The sequence below is a fragment of the Mytilus californianus genome, unplaced genomic scaffold (genome assembly GCF_021869535.1).
Source record: "Mytilus californianus isolate M0D057914Y unplaced genomic scaffold, xbMytCali1.0.p SCAF_12, whole genome shotgun sequence".
In the NCBI taxonomy this organism is placed as follows: Eukaryota; Metazoa; Mollusca; class Bivalvia; order Mytilida; family Mytilidae; genus Mytilus; species Mytilus californianus.
The window spans coordinates 42,430,389-42,456,941 of record NW_026262604.1 but is presented as its reverse complement, the minus strand read 5'-3'; the positions used below and the strand labels follow the sequence as shown (position 1 = coordinate 42,456,941).

The 26,553-nt window shown below is 33.1% G+C and overlaps 1 protein-coding gene across 1 annotated transcript; it reads right to left on the bottom strand.

Annotated features, from left to right (window-relative positions):
• Positions 1–1,599: 1,599 nt before the first annotated feature.
• On the bottom strand, positions 1,600–10,518 carry LOC127721828 (heat shock 70 kDa protein 12A-like). Its single transcript, XM_052228637.1, has 4 exons — positions 10,201–10,518; positions 5,729–5,947; positions 5,091–5,226; positions 1,600–2,948 (listed from the first exon to the last, which is right to left on the bottom strand). Exons 1-4 carry the CDS (start codon positions 10,504–10,506, stop codon positions 1,864–1,866), a joined length of 1,746 nt encoding a protein of 581 aa, XP_052084597.1. The 5' UTR covers positions 10,507–10,518; the 3' UTR covers positions 1,600–1,863.
• Between the last annotated feature and the right edge of the window lie 16,035 nt (positions 10,519–26,553).

The following is a 26,553-nucleotide window of genomic DNA, read 5'->3' as shown; positions in this document are numbered from 1 at the left end:
AACAAATAAATACATTTTGGTGTTATCTACATCATATTTTTCGTTTCGTACCGCAAAGGGAAGTTATTTGCCATATTTCAATTGAATGTCTCGGAACGCAACGTAAATCTTAAGAGATCAACCCCAGTGTTTGGTTGGGTTTTGTTTCCCAGTCTTTAGTTTTCTATGTTGTGTTTTTTTTCTGTTTGTCTTTTCGACTTTTTCGTCTTTTGCCATTACATTGTCAGATTGTTTTCGACGGATGATTTTGAATATCCCTTTAGTATCTTTCGCCTCTCTTTTCAAATCATTACGATTTTTCTGTCTGAAAGTCGCAAAACTGGCAAAAAAAGATTTTTTAATTAAATTCTTCTTTTCCACGAATTTCCCATTTGCAACAGACCATTTCAAAAATAATATCCGCTTTGAATTTCTTTATTTTCATCCAAATTGCAATATAATGTAACTGCACATTTCTACTTACAGATTTGCACCTGATGTTTTAAATTTTTATTTTCAGAACGCTTAATGCGAACAAACTGCGTTTTGCTCTCTATGGACTACTATTATATGACAGTTAACGTCACATATAATAAAAGACTGAAACGATGGTATCTTTTATAAATGTATAAGTTTTTACTTTAAAAATCTTGGACAAGATACCAAAAGGATATTTACTCATAATTTGAAGACAAACAGACAACGCCATAGCAAGAGAAGAAAAGAAAAAAGAAAAAAGAAAAAAAAAAAACAGTCTACAAAAACTGACATGGAAAACTATAGATTTACCGCCGCATCAATATAGGCTTATGAAATTAAAAAAATAACAGCAACATTTTTCGCTTGGATCGATTACGACTGATCGTCGTTGTTTAATGGTCTTAGTTACATCGCAGCGGCGATTATTGATAGAGGAAGCCGCAGTGCCCAGAGAGAATCCTGGAGTTCGAGTTCATAACCTTAGCATTTAGACAGGCTTGCAGTTAAACGACTCAGACAACTCGGTCACGGTGCTTCAGGCTTTATGGAAATGTCCAAAATGTCCAAAATTCAATCCAAATCAAGTCTAAAACAACAATTATCGGTTTTTGTCATGGAATGTTGTACAAAACTGCAAACTTTTTAAAGTATAACTTTCCTGTAATCATTTTTATGGTAAAACATTCGATTTCGCGTCAATATAATTTTTTGCTTTTTTTTGCAATTTCAGGCGCTATGTTATCATCCGTTCCATTAACTACTTTATTTACACATCACCTAATTTGGAAGACGAGGGAGTATTACCTTCAAAATTCTTGTCTTATATAAGGCTTAGTATCATAACAAAACTTTCAACAACAAAAAATTCATGAAAATTCAAACTTTTAACCAAACTCTGTAAAATACTTTATGGATTTGTGAACAGTTAGTATCTTGAGATCCTTTACATGTACTCTCTTTGGTATCATACTGTTTGGTCCATGTTTTAATAAGTTTTTTTCCGACGTCTTTACACATTATAATGTATATCTATTTAAATATGTATAATCAGTTTCAAAATCATCAATTAATATAATTTTTTCAACCATGCAAAACGATAACAGAAATAAGTTTAACACAAACAAGCAAAGATTTGCTGTTTAAACCCAATTCCCAAAATAACGATAGACATTAGAATACGAAATTAAACAGTTACTGACGAGGTGATATAAAGAGTTAAGATAATCTATGACTCTGTGCACAGGGAAATGATCTAAGAATTTTGCATAATATTATAAATGTCAATCTTATAGCTGGATTATATTTTACAATAAAATAAAAAAAAAAACAACAGCTACAATAATATGTGCTAACCGACACAGGAAGAGACACAAATTCCTTCTTTTTAATACGCACAAACATTCACTATTTTTTGGTCAAAAGAAAATCCTGAATTTCAAACGACGTCTGGCACTGCTTTCCAGATATTTCGTCCTCGGCTGTGACGTTTAATTCTGTTCCGCCAAAATGAAACTTTACATCTACATGTCGTAGATGTACGGTTGGGGTCATAATTTCGACGTATACGGTTCCAAGCTTTGAGCATGTTTCGTCATCTGTATAATTCACACCTTCCTTTTCAGTAAAAAATATAGGCAGATTATGACTGTTTTGAAATTGTTGAGTCGTGGTGTATCTTTTACATATTTCTTTACCAACATTGACAGATGTATTTGACATCACAAAAGGACTAAACACCTTATCACAATAGGGTTTTCCGTCAATATATATTTTTTTCTTTAAATCATGTTTATTGCTGTCAAAACTGGGAGTTATTTCCATCCCATATGTATATCTCATTACACGTGACGAAATATAATCGTGGTCTACATTGAATCCAGACAGTACAGCTCCTTTCAAAACCGCTGTACTCCCATCTTCTGGTACAATTACTGTTTTTCCAGGGAAATGAGATTTGATAGCAGCTTGGACTAGCTCGCATGAAGCAAAACCACCAACAAGCAATATATATTCAATATGTAATACTTCTTTTTCCAATAGAAGTTCTTGAATCAAAGAGACAATCTGGTCATTAGTTGGTTTGAAAAAAGACTTGGCGTATTCAGTTCTGATTCTTATCTTATCGCCATACAACGTCAACCTATCAGCTTGAGAGGAGTTTGTTAAAATGGTTCGAATATCTTCATTCAACTCTGCTCTACATAGTTTATCTAAATCGGCAAACGGAATAGCAACATTTTCATACTTGGATTCTCGAGACGTTTCAATTGTTCTTTTTGTTGCTTCGAAACCTCTTATTAAGCTCAAATACGAATCAGGAAACCGGTCTTTAAATTCGTTGAGAAATGGTCGACCAAAAATCTTTATAATCATTTGAATATACTGATTATCAACTGAGGTTCCACCGCAATCGTCTCCAGTCGCTTTAACAAGTTCTTTTAATGTCCCATTTGAAAGCTTTTCGTGGACAGTTATATCAGTCGTTCCTCCTGAAAACAGGAAAAAATGTTAATTAATTATTTAATAAATTGCAAACATCTGCTGAAGTTTGTTGGTGTTAAACAAGTCATGATACACTGTAGCAACAATGGAACTTAAGAAGCAATCAGTTCAGCTGTGTTACAGTGCAGAAATCTCTTCAAAGCTGGCGATGAATAAACTAAAAATCATATAATACGAAGCCATGATTAAAAGTTTTGGTAAGTCCTTTGTTCAATTATTTCCTTATGAGCAATGATACCTATCAAGGCAAATTGAAAATAGAAAAATTCAATTTATATCACTTGTTAAAAAAGGAAGAAAATTCTTTCTGCTCCAACACAGAAATCGGGCAAAACAGTCCTTGCTTTTACCTTTTACTGGTATTCCAAGTATCGGATAATAAAACAACAAGAGTGCACACGCTGAAATGTCTCGCCTTCTTTACTAATCATTGATATTATGTTGATAGTCCTAAATATAAAGCTTTATTACAACTGTCACATAAACTTAACATTAACCAAGTAAACTAAACATTGACCAATGAACCATGAAAATGAGGTCAAGGTCAGATGAACCATGCTAGGCATGCATGTACAGCTAACAATTCTTCCATACAACAAATAGAGTTGACCTATTGCTTATAGTTTAAGAAAAACAGACCAAAACACAAAAACTTAACACTGAGCAATGAACCTTGAAAATGAGGTCAAGGTCAAATAAAACCTGCGTGACTGCCAAATAGATCATAAAATATTTCCATACACCAAATATAGTTGAACTATTGCATATAGTATAAGAAAAACAGACCAAAACACAAAAACTTAACTATAACCACTGAACCATGAAAATGAGGTCAAGGTCAGATGACACCTGCCAGTTGGACATGTACACCTTACAGTCCTTCCATACACCAAATATACTAGACCTATTGCTTATAGTATCTGAGATATGGACTTGACCACCAAAACTTAACCTTGTTCATTGATCCATGAAATGAGGTCGAGGTCAAGTGAAAACTGTCTGACGGGCATGAGGACCTTGCAAGGTACGCACATACCAAATATAGTTGAACTATTGCACATAGTATTAGAAAAAAAGACCAAAACTCAAAAACTTAACTTTGACCACTGAACCATGAAAATAAGGTCAAGGTCAGATGACACCTGCCCGCTAGACATGTACACCTTACAATCATTCCATACACCAAATATAGTAGACCTATGGCATACAGTATAAGAAAAACAGACCAAAACACAAAAACTTAACTATAACCACTGAACCATGAAAATGAGGTCAAGGTCAGATGACACCTGCCAGTTGGACATGTACACCTTACAGTCCTTCCATACACCGAATATACTAGACCTATTGCTTATAGTATCTGAGATATGGACTTGACCACCAAAACTTAACCTTGTTCACTGATCCATGAAATGAGGTCGAGGTCAAGTGAAAACTGTCTGACGGGCATGAGGACCTTGCAAGGTACGCACATACCAAATATAGTTATCTTATTACTTATAATAAGAGAGAATCTAACATTACAAAAAATCTGAACTTTTTTTTCAAGTAGTCACTGAACCATGAAAATGAGGTCAAGGACATTGGACATGTGACTGACGGAAACTTCGTAACATGAGGCATCCATATACAAAGTATGAAGCATCCAGACCTTCCACCTTCTAAAATATAAAGCTTTTAAGAAGTTAGCTAACGCCGCCGCCGCCGCCGCCGTAGCCGCCGCCGCCGCCGCCGCCGGATCGCTATCCCTATGTCGAGCTTTCTGCGACAAAAGTCGCAGGCTCGACAAAAACGATTTAAAAGAATTGATATGGAGTGCGCGGGGATCAAACTACAAGCCAACTGAGTCACTATATCGCGATCATTGAAGCAGTTTTAAATTTGGTACTATTAGCCTAATAATCAAGCTTTGAATGCGAACGAATTGTCATAAAAAAGTATTTGGTTTGTTTTATCTATTCGTCATCTGGAAGTCGTATAGCCTCACAATCTGAAATCAAAGATGTATACACATTTGCGAACATACAATTATGAACTTTTAAAAGAGTTAAATTGACAAAAACTCTAAGTCAGTTTTTTTAATGAAATCAGAACAAAAGTTATAAAAAATAAATTCTAGAATTACTTACCTCCAATATCAACAATCAGATATTTTGCCCCATCTTTTACAATACTTTTACAACCAACAGGTGGAAATGTCTGGTAGTATATTGACGCAGCTTCTGGTTCCAAAGCTATAGATAACATATCAGATGGAATACCTGCCTACAAAACAAATGACCATGTAATTAACATCGATTCAGGACGGTATGAGGTAACAAAACATCAGTTGTTTGATAAAATGATAACATTTTAAATTTTTGTTAAAACATCGTTTTTATAGTCACCCACTTACCATTCATTTACAAAGAAAAATAATTTGTATTCTGAGTGTTTAAATAGTGATAATATCCAGAAATCCAATTTTGTGATTTCTTTATTTTCGTTACAATTATCTACTTATTGGCACCAGAGCAACGGTTTGTTTGTCTGTAACCCTCAGTCTCATGTTTGGGAAAACTGCAGGGTCCATGGTTGAGCAATATTCTGTATTCTGTACAATTTTATATAGGGTTGATATTTGATATAATAGTTGCATTTTGTGCTCCCGTTTGTTTCCTTCCGCACTGCAATGCATTATTGTCATGTCTTTAAAATATCTATACTATATATATTATACAATATTTTTGTATTGATGATGAGTTTATTTACATAAATCATTTTATACCATTTCAGCACTTTTTCTCATAAAACATTTTGCTGTTTCTGTCCATATTGCTGGAACCGTCAATACCCACTTAGTTTTTCGGTCATCTAAGTACACGCCTCTAACTTCTACCGTTTTTGTCAAATGTTTCTTTAGCGCTTGAATAGAAAGTGAGAAAACCTCTACAGCTGGGAGAGTTCTTCCTCTTATGTCCTTTAACAGCATTGTCATAGAAATTTTCTACAATTTGATGTATATATGATATCAGTTGATTAGAATTACTCATGGTTTCTATGTTGCAAATGATTGTATGATTTTTGCTTGATTAACGCCCAGTGACAGTTATGTAATGCATATTCAGGATGATAACGCATTAACAAGGTTTCCTGATCAGATTGAAATGCGCACAATTAAGACTGCTACTGGAAATGAGATTAAGTTTCATAGGGGCGGAAATTAAGTCTTGTGACAAGCCACACGAAGACATGTCATAGAGTTGTTGCATGGGATACTAAATGAAAAGACAGCGTGGCACTCTCTCTGAACGAAGCATCAATTTAACGTCCCCATTTTGATCGAGTTTATACATCTCGAACAACCAAAAGAACGTCAAACTTCAGCAAGGGTTTAATGCCAGAGCGCGATAATTCAATGATGACCGCACTTTTATATTCCAGTCAACCATCGGTGTATATTCCACTTAAAGTTAACTTTGGCAGACGGAGTTTGATCTTTTGTCTCTTAATAATGTCTAAATCTATCAAAAAAAGTTTTCCACTCTTACCTACCGAATCTATGTGATCTTCATTAAACAAAACTAGGAAAAAGTCTCAGGAATAAAGAACATCTTATTCAAGAATTTTAGAGTCAACTTAAAGCTGTATTAAATCAAAAATCGAAAGAGCTATAGGGACCGTCAACACACTGGTCAATGTCTAACTCCATGGGTAAAAAAATAACGTGATATTGAATTCGTTTATAATATTTTCTTCAGTTGTTTAATAAATTATTAAGTTGTTTGTTTCAGTTAGGAAATGAACAAACTGCAATTGAGAAAATCGTCGTGCATTTGAAAGTCATTCATCATATTTAATGTAAAGGTAGCATATGTTATCAGTTGCTGTCTAGAAATAAAATATTGTAAAACAAGCCTCTCTTATCTGGTAGCGTTATATATCATATAGTCGTAAAACAAGGCGGAAGATACAAAAGAGACTATTGAAAATTATGTCGGAAAAAAGTATTGTGCTGTAAATGATATTATAAATTTATCATTCTGACAATGAACATAATTTATGCATAGTAAGTAGTATGCACGTATATATTACATATTACAGAGACTTTTTCGTCATTTATATATCTCTGTTCCGCTAACTAAAGTCATACTGGGTATTTTACTGAATTTGCGTATATACATTGTATACCAGATAAAATATTGAGATTGTGTCTTCTTATTTTAAATCTTTATCTCAAATCCCCATTGCTATAATGCTCTTTGAAAGGGAGAAATTAAGAGGTAGTGACTATTTTGGAAATCCAACCATTAGTTATCTATAGCAAGCTTGACTCCATAAATAATGATCACAGTGAACAATGATTTACGTTTTATATCTAAACAACACGCTTGCTACTCTAAGGATATAACTTGAAATAGTGATTAAGGTCAGATTACAACTATCTAACAAATATTTGATACACATCTGCACATGATTAACAATATAACATTAAAACACAGCATCTTTGTACAGCATATATATATATAACGCATAATTGAAATGATAACCCATTGAGTTTTAAAATCGATATATTCAAAAAAAAAAAGAAAAAACATAAGGGAGCATGAATTGTAGGAAGGACAATTATTCTGTAAAGAATAAATTTTCTTTACAAAACTTGCCAAAAATAGATATAAGAAGATGTGGTATGAGTGCCAATGAGACAACTCTCCATCCAAGTCAAAATTTATAAAAGTAAACAATTATAGGTCAAAGTACGGTCTTCAACACGGAGCCTTGGCTCACACCGAACAGTAGGCTATAAAGGGCCCTACAAATTACTAGTGTAAAACCATTCAAACGGGAAAACCAACGGTCTAATCTATATATAAAACGAGAAACGAAAAACACTTATAAACCACATCAACAAACGACAACTACTGAACATCAGATTCCTGACTTAGGACAGGTGCAAATCATTGCAGCGGGTTTAAACGTTTTAATGGTACCAAACCTTCACCCTTTTTTTGAAACAATAGTGTAAACTCACAACATAGAAAGACACACTATAAAATATCAACGGAAATGGCTTAACTCAATCAAAGGACATATAAACACCAGTGAACATACACTGAACAAAGAAATTTGATCTATGATACAATGTAAATACAAAATAAATAAACTAAGGGAAGAGTAATAAAAGTAACATGTTATACCGCTGTGAAATGTTAAACAATTTAAGAAAAACCATATATGCTCGAACAAAAATATCAGCCATTTGCAATTACTTTAAACACAGGTAATTGAAAATAATGTTGTTGATAGGTATACGTGTACAGTTCAAATAGAGAAAGGAAATATTTTTACAAAATAAATAATTTTGATGTTCATAGTACGAAGTGAAAATTTATAGTAATACCAAACACTCATCAAAGCTGGTATATAGACCAGATATAACCCTGAATAACATTTAATAACAAAAAAGCATTACAATTAGTATCAACAGGTCAAATAAACAAGAAAGTACGATTTGAGAGTACTCGCAGTTACTGACAGCTAGTTTAAAGCCAAAAACAATTAATAATAAAAAATCATGCATCAGAGACTTAAATCAACTAAAACACATCCCAGGGATTTAGTATTTTAACGTCATGGACAGTCAAAGAAGACATGACTTGTGCAATGCCAAACATAAATGTATCGACAGGCAGTAGGATAGTTAGAAGTTTAACCTCTTTATTGATCAAAATGAACGTGGGTGTGTCTTTATACATCCAGTTTGAAAAGAATACAAATTTAGTTATGTTTTAATTTGCTGATGACAAAATCGATATGAGTGCCAATGTAAACTATATTCAAAGATCTAATGACAAAATTGGTAAGATAACCTTTAATAATAAGTTTGTTTAAAGGTTCGATGAGTTCACACGGATCACAAAGTGATTTCCGCGCTTTAAGTACAATATTACCGTAAAATTTAGGATGTGAAATACCGTTTTTAATCAGTTTTCTACAGGTACAGCAAAATTTACAAATCAAATCTTTGTATCTATGAAAGAATTTAGTAAAAGTTTTACGTAATTTATGGTAACGAAATCCCTGACTTCATAATGTACCAGTGATGCATTGATTACGTTCGTTAAAATCTATGACATCACTACACACACGGGCATAACGAACAAGTTGGGATATATAAACACCGAATGATGGAGCCAAAGGAACATCGCCGTCTAAAAAAAGGAAAATTAACAATAGGGAATGAAAAGTCGTCTCTTTTGTCGTAAATTTTCGTATGGAGTTTTCCTTTTGAGATTGAAATGTCCAAATCTAGAAAAGGACAACTACTGCTGTTTATGTTAGATTTAGTTAAAGTAAGTTCTATTGGGTAAATTTCGGTAGTTTATTTAGAGAACTCTGGAAAAAGCCTTTTTGGGGTAAGTGTATGTATTTTCAGTAATTAACAAAAGAATAAATTAGAGAAAAAATTGCAAACGTTCAAAACAAGAATTTTACTTAATCATAAAATTATGAATTAATGACAAAGATCGGCATCTTCTTACAGTCGTGTAAAAGCTATACTCGATTTCCCCCAGAAATGAACATATTTGTATGAAGTCTTAAGGACTTATTCATTTTGAATCGTTCGATTAACTTATTCGTTATCAACAAAATAAAAAACATTTACTGTTGCCTTTATTTACTATCATTAGTAAAATCAATATCAGGAAAAGAGGCCGTATCTAAAATGTTCCATTATGAACAGATCAAATGCAATGGTTGAAGAATAGAAAAGTGGAAATAAAACTTTCAGAATTACTATTAATCTACACCTTAAGTACTGTTCCTCCATCCAAAGAAGGTATGGGTTGTAAATAACTATAAAGATTATTTGTATATCGAAATTTGTTTTTTTTTTACTTTTTTTTAAATATTTAAATATATTTGTTTTATTGTCTGATCATATCGTTTGTCCAAACTAGTTATGAAAGGAGAGGCGAAAGATACTAAAGGGACATTCAAACTAAAACGTTATCATTTGGATAGTTTTCAAAACTTATAATGTGCTTACTCTTCCGAAACACATGAGATCTCCCCCGGGGTACGTGTTACTCTGTCTTTAGCTTTCTATGTTGTGTTTTGTGTACTGTTGTTTGTCTTTTGATATTTTTGCCATAGCATTGTCAGTCTGTTTTCGACCTATGAGTTCGAATATTCTTTTGGTATCGTTTGCCTCCCTTGTATTAATAGTCGATCCTCTTACACTATATATTTCAATACCTTGTTATTGTGGAGGCTCATTTTGAATCTATGAAAAAAATAGTAATTATCTTGCATCCCGTCCATTACTATTTCTGCATACTTATTTTCAGCTTCATATCCAAAGGCTACTATTTCTTTTGTCGTCGTCAATAACAAGCATGTTGGTGTTTTTTCTGATGTAACATTGACAGTGCCAGCATTCCATTTCAAAGTGGATAAAATCTTAACCTCTGTAGGTTTAGTAGCAGGATAAGAAGTAGAAAAAAGACATCCAGAATAACTAGTACCAAAATCTATGGCTACGACGTACACTGGATCCTTCATTTTAGTGCACTCTGTAAAACAACATATTTTGAACCGATAATTATCAATTGTTTTTTGGTATCATAGTTTGTTAAAAATAAATATGAAAATAGCATTGATGTTTATACAAGGGCGGCAAGGGCAACAAGTACTACGAAATTTATTCTATTATGTTTCATTTTATAAATGCTTTTCCATTGCCTTCATTTATACACGTATTTGAATTTAATTCTGTATAATTCATGCAAGGATGTCAGTCCTGTATGAACTACGTGTTAAACTGATTCCCGGTTTTATCAATTGATCTCTAGTCGTAATCAAGTAGGAAAAGTGAGAGTTGCCTCCAATTGAACACAAAACTGTGTACGTTACTGTCTGAAATCAGGAATCAAAGTCTTGTTTTATATCATGTTTTTTTTTATTTTGAAATTTAAGTGTGGTCACATTTGTATGCTTGTCTGCTGAATTTATTTACAAATTGCACACATTCGGGCTGTGAGTAATAAACATTAAATTTATTTGTGGGTTTAATTTTACTGATACGCTCCTTTCGCTTGACGAATTAGGTATAATGGGGCTTTTTCTGTTACAAGTCATGTAATAACCTGCAAATAGTTATATAATGCTATAGCAATTTTATCTATATTACAATCTTACTGGAGTTTTCACACAAAAATATAATCATTCAATTGTACTTCTTGTCCAAAAGATAGGCCAAAAATATTAAAAAGATGATCAAATTTAATGACAATGTCATGGCAAAAACAAAACACGACCAAATGACAAACAATAGTATATAAAACGCAACATACAAAACTAACGACTGAGCTACAAGAACCCCGCTAAAACCAGCGATAATAGCAGGTGCTCTGGAAAGGTAAGCAGATCCTGTTCCACGTGTTTCACCCGTCCTATTTCTCAAATTGGTCGTGGTCGTGAAACTAACAAAACCTTTAAATAGACTTATCAAGAAGGGATATAGTTACGATACTGTTGTCAGGTCATTAAAGATTGCATATTTTGGCGTTAATATTGATTCACTTATAGGGTCTTTGCATCGGCACTAAACACATTTATTTAAAAACCAGTTGTTGGCATGACACGGGTTATGTTCTTCTCATATATGTTATGATGGTATGATACTAAACCCCTAACGGGAAGGATTGTGCCTGATATTCATATGATGAAGACATAATCTTTCAATCAGTTTAATTGAAGTCTGGAGCTGGCATGTCAGTTAACTGCTAGTAGTCTGTTGTTATTTATGTATTATTGTCATTTTGTTTATTTTCTTTGGTTACATCTTCTGACATCAGACTCGGACTTCTCTTGAACTGAATTTTAATGTGCGTATTGTTATGCGTTTACTTTTCTACATTGGCTAGAGGTATAGGGGGAGGGTTGAGATCTCATAAACATGTTTAACCCCGCCGCATTTTTGCGCCTGTCCCAAGTCAGGAGCCTCTAGCCTTTGTTAGTCTTGTATTATTTTTAATTTTAGTTTCTTGTGTACAATTTGGAGTTTAGTATGGCGTTCATTATCACTGAACTAGTATATATATATTTGTTTAGGGGCCAGCTGAAGGACGCCTCCGGGTGCGGGAATTTCTCGCTGCATTGAAGACCTGTTGGTGACCTTCTGCTGTTGTCTGTTCTATGGTCGGGTTGTTGTCTCTTTGACACATTCCCCATTTCCATTCTCAATTTTATGTTCCAAATTATATGCACACAATTTGCACGCATATTTTGTAAAATGCTGAGGATGTCCTGGAATAAAATATATACCTCACACATACTAGTATTCCCGCTTTACTTTTACCGAGTTAAACAAGTAAAACATACCACTTTAAACTGGTCCAATTTTTGGGGTGTTTGTTTGCAAGGAAACGCCCTGAAATGTAAAAGAGATCTAATTATTCAAACACATTTGAATAAAGGTTCTACATCTTCCAACTTTCTTTTCAATACTTTTAACAGTTCATTTGGTATATTCTGAGTAATTATTTTTGGATACGCAGTGCCCTATGCCACCATCTTCCTACCCCGTCATTGTGTCAAAATTCAGGGTCTGCCTCTACCAATGTTGAGTAGAGAAAGTAAATGTTTAATGGTAGATATACGAAAGCGAGAGAAGCAAGCAAACACCTATGTTAGCCATACTAATTAATGTACAATGACTGGTTTAGAATTAGACCTTATTTTCCATGTAAATAATGTGTAACGTAAACAACAGGAATGCAATGTGTAAGTGGTCATCATGATGGCACTTACGTAAAGCAGATGTCTATAATGTGAATTTTATTTTACAACATATAGTCCATAGATATGTTTTATGCAACTGGTTAGGTTTTTGAACAAGTGAAACTGGTTTAACTAACCTAGGATCGTGATTCTATAAATTTTGGCTATCTGGGAGAAAGACGGAAAGGCAGCTATCACACAGATTCTACTCATGAAGGCGAAGTAAGAAACAGAGCAGTGCTATACTTTCACATGTATATTTATAGCATCACCTTTTAAAATGATGCTCTCGATTTCGTTAAAACTTTTGACAGTAAAGGCATTGAAATTAATTGTGCATTTACGTATTCAATTAATTTGCACTACATAACTTTTTGAAATAAAATTTACAACCCAAATATTTTATTTTTCCTTTCGGTATTGAAATCAATAAAATATTAGAGCAATTTCATAGAACTGTGAACATCAATATACCAAATAGTACAAGTCAATTGTATATTCAACAATTCAAATAATCGTAAGTTATTTGCTGTTTCCAAAGTTTGATAAGGAAGGTTTGAAAACCTTGCTCCATATATTTAGAGCATAACTATTTTAACCGGGTTGTGCTCCTTACACACAAACTGTACTAAACGTAGTCCTGAACTAGTAATACAGGGTGCGCTTCTGACACATAATTTTCACGGTCATGATCACAAATTACATGTAGTTTACCGTACAATTTGTCTTTGTTTCACCTCAAAGGCGATATGTTTCTTTAGACACCAGGGGTCAGTTACAAGAAACTTCTCTTAAAGTTCTCGTAATTCATAGTTTACGATAGCACAAATAGAGCGCTAAGAATCTTTTAAGAGTGTAACCTGAAACATTCTTTCCTCGCCCTTTATTTTTCTCTTAACAACGTTTAAGAATACCCTATAAGTAGCTGTCTTATTCTAAGCACACTAACTAACTTTCTGTCCTGTCCGTCAAAATTTTTTTTCTTTGATTTAGTCATTGACTAATAAAATTTTCTCGTGCTTTTTGAAGTAATAGGATTTTTTGCTTATATAGTTTGCTAAATTATTGGTCCTAAAGAGGTTAACAACGTGGGAAATTCAAAGTCATATTTAATGAGTTTCTTGCAATTATAAGATTATGAAAATTATTGAACCAATGCATGCATATATATAAAACTAACTTAATGACCTCTATGAACGTATTTTCCTTCATTTTTTGTAATACTATAACGTATTATCAACAAATTATATTTCGTTCAGTGATTGTTTATCGAACGTAGCATAAGAACCGTAGCTCTTTTGTCCTGGTGATTTTTTTTGACTATTTGCGGACCATAATTTGTCAGCACAAATCAGAAAACATAATAAGGACCATTAGAGTTACAGTTCCGCAGCTAATCGCAAGCTAATCAACTTCAAATTTATACCGAATCTTGACATTGATAAACAATCAATACAGAATCATAAAACACGTGCAAAATAAGTGAATCGATAGAGGGGTATTATATTTTTTTCTATTTTTCCGTGCGTTCCCATTTGTTAGTGTATCTTTTCCAAAACAGTTGTTAATTGATTTGTTGTGTTTAATTTATTCTTTAAGTATCACTTATTACTAATTACCTTCTAGTGCACTTTTGTTTACATTCTTTCATCACAGTTTTCCAATCGCACTGGCGCTGTGCTTTGGCCGCAGTTTAGACGAGAGGTCTCGTAGTTATGGTCCCTGCATATGAAAATTTTCGGCAGTTAGAGTACAGGAAGACAACAATTCAATAGCAGTACATTTATGTAGATTTTGATAAGATAACGGACTTTTTTATTTTAAAAGAAAGTCCACGTTTACTTGTTTTATAGTACAATTTAACCATTCAAGTATATGAAAGGTAGTAAACTTTTTTTTTAAATTTGAAGTATCATCTGACTTCAAAGTTCACCTGGGAATTACATTCTCTTTAAAGGAGAGATGAATTGAAATGAAAATAAGAAGATGTTATTGGCAGCTAATTACCACCTATTGTTTATAGAAAAAAGATACCAAAGGGTTGAAAAGGGTAAAGTGGTTTGATTGAAAAATAAAAAAAAGAATGTGTTTGAGGATACAAATGCTCCCAATCAAGATTAAAAGGGGCATAACTCTAGAACGGTAAATGACTCAATGCCCACATTCAAACTCTGTCTGCAAGTTTTGGTTCTTAGCATTGTGTATAATTTTCATAAGGCCAACTAAATTTAATTAGTAGATTTTCATCCAGATTTTTGAAAAAAATGGGGCGGGTGGGTGGATTTTATTTTTTATAAATTTTATTTCATATGAAACACTCTTATGATGTGTTCTTCATACATGCAAGTGTAATAATACGCTAATATCATGTATATACATGTATAAAGAATTGTACATTTTTTTTTTAATTCTTAAATAAATATCTCTGATTGGCAACCACTGTTCTACATGCAATTGCCGCTTTAGAAACCTATTAATAGTATACAACAACAACGTGGATAAATGCTCTCTTCAGTTGGACTGCCTACACCAAATTTATTTTGCTTTCCAAGCTACGGTTTGTAGTCCCCATAAAATGAAGCAAATGCATTGGTGTGCAACACAAGTATTATGAGTACAGTCTGAGAATAAAATGAAATCTCAAACAGTGTTGAAAAAAATAGGGTTGGTGCTTATTCAATATTCAAATATAATATTACAATGTAAAACATGAACTTAACAAAAAAGAAGTTGTTTAATGACTCTACTGAGGGTATAGGGACAGAGGGTGTTTGCTGTTTGTCAACAAAAAAAGAGACGGAAGGACGGAAAGAGGGAAGGAAAAACGGAAGGACGGAAGAAATGTCAAGGGTACCACTTATTGCCCCCATTGCCTACGGCGGGGGCATAACAATGTGTTAGCCAGATATGTATTTAGGTAAAATGCGGTACCGAAGGACCCAAAGAGACCACAGATTCTAAAAAGTCTTTCCTTACATTACAAGCCTAGTGTTTCAGATAATAGTCAGGTGAGCATACTTTTTATTGTGTTTTTAGAAAATGCAATTTATCAGCAGGTTTCAATAAAATTTAGATGACGCCTTCAATGTAAATTATGATGTTTTATTTAATGATTTATTGTCATCAATGAATATTTGCAGTCTTACTTAGTTTGAATAGGGCATCAGCATATTTAATACACCCGTAGTTTTAAAACATGTCTTTTTGGATACGAGAAGAAGGATAAAAAGATAAACGTCTTGTACAGCGATCTTGATTTCTTCGCCTGTTATTCATCATTTGTAAAACAAGTGCCATTTTCATTCAGAGTAGTTTAGGGGTGGGTAGAACCACGTTTATATCAAAACATGTGATGTAAGAATCTTGTTGCGCTCGTAAATGCGTAAAATGATGCAAACAGTTCTTACTAAAGGACAAAATATTTTGATATTTTCGAGTTACCCGAATCGATAAAAGAGAGGCGAAAGATACCAAAGGGACATTAAAACTCATAAGTCGAAAATAAACTGACAACGCCATGGCTAAAAAAGAAAAAGACAAACAGACAAACAATAATACACAAAACACAACATAGAAATTTAAAGACTGAGCAACACGAACCCCACCAAAAACTAGGGGTTATCTCAGGTGCTCCGGAAGTGTAAACAGATCCTGCTACGCATGTGGCACCCGTCGTGTTATGATAAAAAAAAAACGGATAGAATTCCCTTAAATCCGTATGAAATTCAAATGTGTTCAGGGCTTCAAACATTGAAAGATTGAAATACAATTGCTTCGTGTTAACACTCTTAGTCACTAAAACAGTCTTAAGATGATCTTAAGTGCTAATCACTTCTTTTTACCGGCCCCAGATTAATTGTCTGATCTGTAAATTTACCGATGTTTGCAGGCTACTAACTCTCCCCTAACCTGAGACAATGGTGTACCAGCGAATAAGAACAAACTATAAAAATCAGTTGAAAAGGCTTGCCCTTATATTTTTACTGTTAGGGGTTATTTGCTTGTGAGAGAGCTGTCTACATAAATGCGAGTACTCTCAGATCTGTACTTAGTGTCTTTTTGTTGTTTGGATGTACAAGTACCCGGCCACGTCCACTTGTATTTGTAGTATTTGTATTTTTATCCATCTGATGAGTTAAGCCTCTTTCAACTGATTTTTATAGTTCGTTCTTATGTTGTACTGTTACACCACTGTCCCAGGTTAGGAGGAGGGTTGGGATCCCGCTAACATGTTTAACCCCGCCACATTCTGTATGTATGTGCCTGTCCCAAGTCAGGAGCCTGTAATTCAGTGGTTGTTGTTTGTTTATGTGTTACATATTTGTTTTTCGTTAATTTTTTGTACATAAATTAGGCCGTTAGTTTTCTCGTTTGAATTGTTTAACATTGTCATTTCGGGGCCTTTTAAAGCTGACTGTGCGGTATGGGCTTTGATCATTGTTGAAGGCCGTACGGTGAACTATAGTTTTTAATTTCTGTTTCATTTGGTCTCTTGTGGAGAGTGGTCTCATTGGCAATCATACCACATCTTCTTTTTTATATTGACTCATCAGATCGACACAAACCACACAAAGTAACGATCTGAGAGTACTCGCATATACTTAAAGCTATTTAAAGTTAATAACAAAAAATACGGAAATAATGTATCCAAGATAAAAATGTGTGTTTTTATAGGTTTCGTGATAATAGGCAACACTAGGTAAATTAGTCAAAGATAGTCTTTTGGCAACAACTCCTTTAAAGAGTCAATCATAGGTTTCTATCATTTTGACTATTTGAATAGCGTGTATTGCTGATAATGTTTAATGTTTACAGTTTCTACCTATCTATTAGAATAGTTTTCGAGAAATTAGTTTTCCGGATAAATTAGTCCGAAATCGTCGTTTAAGGGTAATAACTAATATATGAAGTCGTCCAATAGTTTCGATTATTTCGTACTTTTGTAGATTCTGTATTGCTGATGATTTTCACTATTTATAGTTTTTACATATACATGTATACCTACCTATTAAATTAATCTATATAATAGACTAAATTCGAAACAAGTAAAACATGTATAGTTAAGCGGACTATTCCTTTAATGTGTCATCATATGGTTTAAGTCATATATGCAATTGTATTTTTAGATATTGTATTGCCGATGATTTCTACTTTTTACTGATTCTAGATATTTATTTCACTTTTGAGATAATATGTGAATTCTGGAATATTAGTCAAATATCGACATTTATGGGGAAAAACTCCGATAAGGTGTCATCTAATAATTTTGCTGGAAGTAGGACTGGGGAAGATTAAACAAATGATGCATTTTACTCTGCCGGTTAATTGACAGGGAAAAAAACAAAAACGTTTTACTAGTTGCCTACAGATCATTCAGCCCAACATGGTAAAATTAGTCAAAGTGGTTTCAGAGAAGAGTTTTGAAATTGTTCGACGACGACAGACGCGAAGTGATGGCAATAGCTTACATGGCTCATATAGGGACAGGCGAGTAAAAAAACAAATAAAATCGAAACAAGCAAATCAATAAAAGTAAAAACCGCTGAAACGACAAAATGGCAGCTTTATGAATAAACAAGCAAACAAACAAAAACAAGAAACTGACATTTTTTTATGTAACATCTATAATCAATACTTGAATAACATGTATTGATAGTATATCAACACCATACCATTTACCCTAATAAATTCTGAAGAGACCCGACGGATACAAGTATACAGTATACGTGCTGTTTCGATATAGTACAAGAAAGATTGTTTTCTTAAATGGAATAAGTCGTGAACCGTTTCAATTTGCTGAATATTATCAAAATAACTCATCATGATTTAGGATTAATTAGATATAAAAAGATGTGGTATGAGTGCCAATGAGACAACTCTCCAACCAAGGCAAAATTTATTAAAGTAAACCATTATAGGTCACAGTACTGTCTTTAACACGGAGCTTTGGCTCACACCGAACAGTAAGCTATAAAGGGCCCCAAAAAATTACTAGTGTAAAACCATTCAAACGGGAAAACCAACGGTCTAATCTATATAAAAAACGAGAAACGAGAAACATTTATGAACCACATAAACAAACGACAACTACTGAACATCAGATTCCTGACTTAGGACATGTGCAAACAAATGCAGCGGGTTTAAACGTTTGAATGGTACCAAACCTTCACCCTTTTTCTGAAACAATAGTGTAACATCACAACATAGAAAGACACACTATAAAATATCAACTTTAGTACATTTCCTCGTGTTTTATACTGTGTATTTCAGTTTTGGATACATTTGTCTGTGTCTGATGAATATTGTGGACATTTATGTGTATATTGGCTGCACAAAGCAAATTATTATTTCGCTATTTAACTATTATTAATGATTGAACAAAACAAAATAATAATTTGATTTTTTTTTTCATATGATGTAGCTAATGCCTCTTTAAGTGTTATATCTACATATCGAACAGATAATGAATTTTATAACAATATTTTACCTTAGATTTTTAAAAGCTATCAATTACGTTACCATAATACTTTCATCACTCTATATGTGTGTAATAGTAACCTATCTATCCAGGTAAGGAGTTTATAAATGTAAATATAATTATGCAAATTAAACAAATGAAGTATCGATCGCTCAAGTTAAATCATGTTTAGAAATGTTACGAACAATTCAAATAGATTAATTGGAAGAAAATATATCTAGATCGGGTTTGAAGCGTGAAATATACTGAGTATTGTTATAATTGCCATTAGACTTACAACACTTGTTATGTAAATGGATAAATCATATAGTTATCACTGGACAAAAATCAACCAATCAAATTCTTCTACAGAATCGATCAAACGAGTATGCATAACATCTGATACTAACAGAATCTAATTAATATAAACCATACATATCAATTTTATATCGATCTTTACATCTATAGAACCGAAAAATCTGTCTCACGCTTTCAGATTTGAGATCCGATTCAGGACTTTAGACCTGCTACATTTAAGTGTAGGTGGTTTAAGACTTTTCCTTTGTCTTTTAATTTCTATCTTCGTTTTCTTTAATTTAATGAAAGTAAGCAATGATTTTTCTATCGTTGTCCTGTAAGTCATCTGTCGAAAAGTCCTTCATAACATCCGACACCTCAACACCTCCACATCCCTTTTGTACGTAATGAGCACAATACAGTCCACACGTTTCTGAATCACTGGGTTGTATTTGACAAGGCGTATAATGATATTGTGATCCGTTTGCGATCAGGACTTTTCTAAAGCGACGGTAATACACCTCTGGTGGTTGGCTCAGGGAATCGAAAAATTCGGCCGGACCCGATACCAGGAAATGAAAGGCAACCCAATGACTCCCCTTTTTGTCGCAATTGTCCGTATTGACCACGAACGTTTGGATCTATCCATCACGTATGCTGGTAAGTCGTCTGCACAGACAACGGTGACAGACATACCGTTCAAGACATCTTCGAGATCCTTTCCCGACATTGGAAGCTCGATTGATTTGTTAATCCCACAACCTTTTTGTATGTGTTTGTCAAAGCCTCGGAGGTAAACAATGACCAGCCCACAGATCCGACAAGCTTTAAAATCCTCTCCGTCATTCATGGAGTCAAAGCTATCTCTGTCTGACGTGTCTTTATCCGATATGTAGAATGAGTTCGATAGTCTTCCTCCTCCTCCATGGCTTCGTCTCGAGTCGTCAGTGTGGTAGGGATATCATGTCTTCCAACTGTTAGCAAAATATTAGTGCGCAGTCTCAACGATGTCGGGGTTCTCTCTTTCAGATCAACCAAGAGAATCAGAACGGTTTCTGTGTAGCCACTTCAAACTTTCGCAAAAAGAAATCCGGTCGAGACGGGTACATCTTTATTTCGAGAGTCATGATTGGAAGTCGAACTATGGGATTGTTAAATCAAATTTGGTGGGCATAATCGGCAAACCGTACATTATACATTTTTACTTTTCGTGTGTTTCCCAATATAGAATTTATATAGCCACAGCTCTCTTCAACTTGCATTTGATCAAATGAACTACAAAAGCATTGCTTTTGTTTCACCTAGAATCTTTTCTCCGTATGTCAATGATTGACTCTTCAGGGAATATCGTGAGCGGCGTCACTTGTCAAATGGTCAAAGACGTATATCTAAAGTTGCAAAACAAAGCAGCAAGTCAAAAAATTATTTTTTTCTAGCAAACTGTACATCTGTTGTTTTATTTTGAACCAGCTTATGTCTATGATGAGTAAAAGGAGATGTGGGAATTGTACGCCCATGACACATGCATTATACAGTAACCCAACTTCAAAACTAACCAAACGATATATCTAGAGGGCATTGTACAGTCTTCAACAGCCCCCACACACACACCAGGGGACAAAATTGTTAACATGGACAACAGTTAAAACTTTTTTTTTTAAAACTATGAATGGAATTACTATGAAAATTACTTAAATAAATGAAAGATCACAATTTCAACTTGGAATTAAGTCAATATAATGTCCATTTTTGTCAATTATTTATCGAATGAATAAACATGATTATGTTTTTGTCATATTGGATAAATGAATTGGGTAGTATGTCGATCTGGTATTTAATATGAAAAATTGTACATTGAAAAAAAAATGTAAAATTCGAAAATACACGTGTTATTTTGTTTGGTACAAGTACATTTAAACTGTGTACGATTTTATTGTCGACCAAATAAGACAAGAAATCATCGTTCTTAATAGTAGAGAATAATATGGATGAAAATAAATATTGTCAGCAGAATTCCATTCTGAAATTAAAAAAAATGTAATATTTTCTCTTGGATTCATGATTTTTTTATTATTTGTTATTGGCTTGAACTAGCTTTCAATAAATGCAAGTACTCACAGATTGTTTTGTTTCGTGTCTTTGATGTTTACATTACTTGATTATTTTGCTTTATATCGATCTGATGAGTCAAATCCTTTTCAACTGATTTTTATAGTTTGTTCTTCTTTGTTGTGCTGTTACACCACTGCCCAGGTTATGGCGAATAGAGGTTTGGGAGCCCACAAACATGTTTAATTTCGCAATATTCTGTATATGCCTGTCCCAAGTCCAAAGTCTGTAATGCAGTGGCTGTCATTTGTAACTGTATATCATATTTGTAATTCGCTTCATGTTCTGAATATAAATCAAGCCATTGGTTTTCTCATTTGAATTGCTTTACATTTAATTTGTCGGAGCTTTTTAAAGCTTGCTAAGAGGTAAGGGATTTGTTTATTGTTGAAGGCCGTACGGCGACCCATATTTGCTAAAATCTACGTCATTTGGTCTCGGGCGGATAGTTGTCTCATACTGCATCTACTTGTTATATATTACTATGTGCTTTCTTCGGTCCTTTTGCATTACTAATAAAACTACTTTTAAAGAAAATGCCATTGAAATGCATAAATATATTATCCTCGAGATTTCTTTATACATGAGTGTCCTATAATGATAACTATAAATCATTATGATAATATCTTAAATTTCTGTAGACTACTAATTTTCTCGAGCGATATATTTTCACGAGTAGAAGATCAACGAAAATATGTCTAACTTAGATCTAATCGTATGGGAACAAAGCAACAACATAAGAAAATGGCGACAATATATTGCCTCGAAATAGTAAAAAATGGGTTAAACGCGAAAAAAAAGTATCGGCGAAAATATTTTTTTGAATAGTATTTGAATAGTTGTATAATGTCTGTTTATTTTGATCGTTACTCTTCCATCATACACGACAGGAATCACAGAGCTGAACCATGTCGAACATTACCTAAACCATGACACTACTGAACCAAACCATGACACAGAATTTTAAATAATCTTAATTTTTGTGCAAATGTAGCTATTTTTCGAAATAATTGACAGCAGTTTTATATTGTAACGAAATATGTGATGTAACAGTAAGTAAACATATAACTTTTTTATGCATTAAATACTAATAAGCAACTTTTAAATTTTGAAATATGCTAGCATTATTCTGTGTCAAATTATAAACTATATGCTAACATTTCTAACGTAAGAACATATTAGCTATAGACAAAGATACTTAACAGCTGGAATTCATATTCAGAAGTTCCTTTAGCAAAATATCCGAATGTTTATATTGAGTCATTTTTGTCATTAAAAACACTTAACACAATCATGTCCAAACTATGACAAAATCACTGTACTAAACGCTCATTGATATGACGACGTTACTATCCGTGGGGCAATACAAGTAGTATCGTTAAGTTATTAATACCTTTACAATCTTACAATTTAAATTGTTGGAACACAATTTAACTCGAGAGATGATACTTCGTTTGTTTAATTTACACAATTCTATTTACATTTATAAACTCCTTACCTGAATAGATAGCATACTATTACACAAATATAGAGTAATAGAAGTATGACGTGACGTAATTGATAGCTTTTAAAACCTAGGGTAAAATAGGGTTATAAAAATCATTATCTGTTCAATATGTAGATATAACACTTCAGGAGTCATAAATGTGTAATCGTAAAATATTTGATACATTTGAAATCATGAAAGGTTTAACAAAGTTATAAAAATAATAATTTGTTCGATTTGAAGATATAAGACATAAAGAATCATCGTTAGTTTATCCACCTTATCGTGTTTGTCGATTTTAATATTCGTATCCTGTTGATATATTGTGTTTTGTTGTATTTGTTCAATTTGTAGATATAAGACATAAAGAATCATCTTTTGTTTATCTTTCTAATCGTATTGTTGATTTTATTACTCGTACCCTTTTATATATTGTGTATTGCTGTTCATTGGGAACTTTAGTGTGATTTTTCTTTTTTCTTTTATTTAAGGGGGCTTCCTCCATCCCCCTATCCTCCTCCTCCTCCTCGATTCCAGTTATTGCGTCAGTCTTTTTTATGACCTCGTTACCTCTTGTTACATAACTCGATACTTAGATGGTTGCTCCAAAACCCTCACTTGTAACTACTCTCAATATAGCTTTTCCAGATTTGTACATGTCACAATATGACACAACAGTGCGATGAAATGGTAGGAATTTAAGTTTTTCTTATTGTGAGTCTGAATGACAATCAAGTTATATTTTAGCGATAAATGATTTGTTTATTTACAGTTCAAACCAATAGATTCAAAATTTGGGTTACAACTAAATATTATTGCACAGCTTATATTGTAGTCCAGCTCTTTACATCAAATACTACTTCATTACGTGAGGTTATAAGCTAAAAGCAAATGTTAAAATCAAATGCCTTTTATATATAGACTTAGCATATTGACTTCAAATAATAATGGTTAACTCTTTGATTTACCTGGAAATACTTAATATTTGTACAATTCCACATTTTTGTTTTGGTCGCGAAGGAAGGAGAATGCGGTTTCAAATAATGGGAGATAATCTGATCATGCTCCAACCAAAGACCCAAAAGATAAACACATGTCTTAACTATACTATAATTTTAGCCAACTAAATTAGACTCAACTAAAATATGCATTTTGCCGTGCAGACAGATTGGAACAAGCATTTAATCAAGTTGCATGTCATTATAATTAATAAATATATATACTACCAGCAAAAATAGTAGTAAATATCTATATACTTTCGAAAAACATTTTTAATGTTGAATATTATACTGTGAAAACCCGTCATAAACGCCAAGGAAAAACCAAATATTTTGGAAACCTGCGTCACGGAGCAATGCAAGAACCGTTTCTGGGTAATGATGCTGAACCTCATCATGAATATGCCAATATCAAAATTCATACGAGAAGGAAGTTTTGACTATACGATGTCTACGGCTAGAATGACAATATTTACATGTACTCTCGAAAAATTATTACCATAACAAAACTTTAGGTCACCTCACCTAACAAATCATACATCATTGGCCCATACAAAATATGATTGAATATACTGTGAAACGCGGAAACATTTATGTCTTAACTACACTAAAACTTTGCAGACAGACTAGAATTACAAAGAACGAGCGTTAGAAATCACGGGAAGTTACGTCGTCATATCGAGGAGCGTTTAGTACAGTGATTTAGTCATAGTTCGGTTATGTTAGTCAAGGTTTAGTTATGTTACTTCCCAGAACGATTGCCTCAGTTCTTTTCAAATTGGCAAATAAAAAGCAAATAAGATGTTTGAATCTATATTGTTAGTCAAACGATCTACATTGCAATTGTTGTTTTTAAGAAATTAACACACGTCAGGATAAATAACCAAAATATCGAAATTGATATGGTTTGGTTAAGCAATTGACATGGTTTTGTTAAGGTGTAATACCACCATTGATTTTCCCTATTAGTCTTTGTTAAATTTTGCACTTTTCAAAAAAATGTGCAGAATTTATCTTTTTTTCAAATAAAGAAATACTAGGCATGAGTAAAGTTTTATCCTGTCCAGTACTATAGACAAAATTTCACATAACATTTCATTGCATATAAGAAAATAACCATCCCTGGAAGTTAACCAATCAAAGTTTCATCCCTTTTTTTCCTGTGTACAAGCTTTAGTAACCATGTAACCTCAAGTTTCCAAAATATTCTATAGAAACACCAAATAAAAAAAATAATGGTGCTTTGAAACACCCAATATATATGTTTATGACTCAGAAATGTTTTACTGCAATAAAATGCAGGATTAATTCCCATCAACTGTCAAATTCAAGGGAATATTTTTTTCGACCCTTTTTCGTATGCAACCGGATGTGACGTACTATGATTTGGTGGTATTACACCCTAAGTGTCTAGAAATTCGTCATGGTTTTGGTCAAATGTGTCATGGTTTAGATCTCAATTAATACATATTTTTTTTCACCTTAATATTGATAGTATGTTTGACGGCGCTTGCCAAAAAACGAATTTAAAAAAGCTTTTTTTACCAAATTTGGTGGGCGTTATTGGCAAACCGTACATTATACATTTTTATTTTTCGGGTGTTTCCTAAGGTAGAATTTATATAGCCACTGCTCTTTAGAACTGGCATTCGATGAAATAAATTACAAAAAACAGAAATCGTTGCTTCTGTTTCACATACAATCTTTTCTCCCTATGTCTATGAAGGACTCTGCCGGGGATATTGTAAGCGGTGTCAAATGGTTAAAGACGTCTATTTAAAGTTGCAAAACGTAGCAGTTAGTATAAAGATAATTCAGTGTGTTTTACATTTATTTTTTTCTAGTTGTTATTACTTTAAACCAGATTATGTCTTTTATGAATAAAAGGAGATATGGGGATTGTACGCTCATGATACAGTAACACCCAACTACAAAACTATTTAAACGATATCGAAAGGGCACCATACAGTCTTCAACCGTCCATCGGACAAAATGTTAACATGGACAACAGTTAAAACTAATTTTTTAGTAAACTATAAATGAAATTAACATGAAAATTACTTACAAAGTTCCGAATTTAAATATATGAAAGATTTCGGATAAGAATTCGGTCGATATAATGTCCTTTTTTATCAATTATCATTACGAATGAATAAAAATGATAGGGTTTTTTTTTTCATATAGTACTAGTATAAATGTATTGTGTAGTATCACTTAACCTGTTTAAGATTCTTTTATGCTATAAAGTTTCTATGATACCAGAAAAAGCTCTGTCGGTCTAGTATTTAGTATGATAAATTGTACATTATTAAGACCCCTTCTGTAGGCCTGTGAACTACGAAATTTTGAAAGTGCTACAATATCAAATCAGTAAAAACACAGAATAAAAAAGTGACATGCCATTTTGCAGATATACCAAAGGGAAACGTTGTTCAAAGCAATGTTGTTAAATATTTCATTGCATTTATAGAAAATGTGGA

Coding starts and splice junctions, on each gene's coding strand:
- LOC127721828 (XM_052228637.1), bottom strand. CDS start 10,506: ATGAAGGATCCAGTGTACGTCGTAGCCATAGATTTTGGTACTAGTTAT. Junction 5,227..5,728: donor TGAGAAAAAGTGCTGAAATG/GTATAAAATGAT, acceptor TTTGTTTTGTAG/GCAGGTATTCCATCTGATAT. Junction 2,949..5,090: donor TCTGATTGTTGATATTGGAG/GTAAGTAATTCT, acceptor TCCTGTTTTCAG/GAGGAACGACTGATATAACT.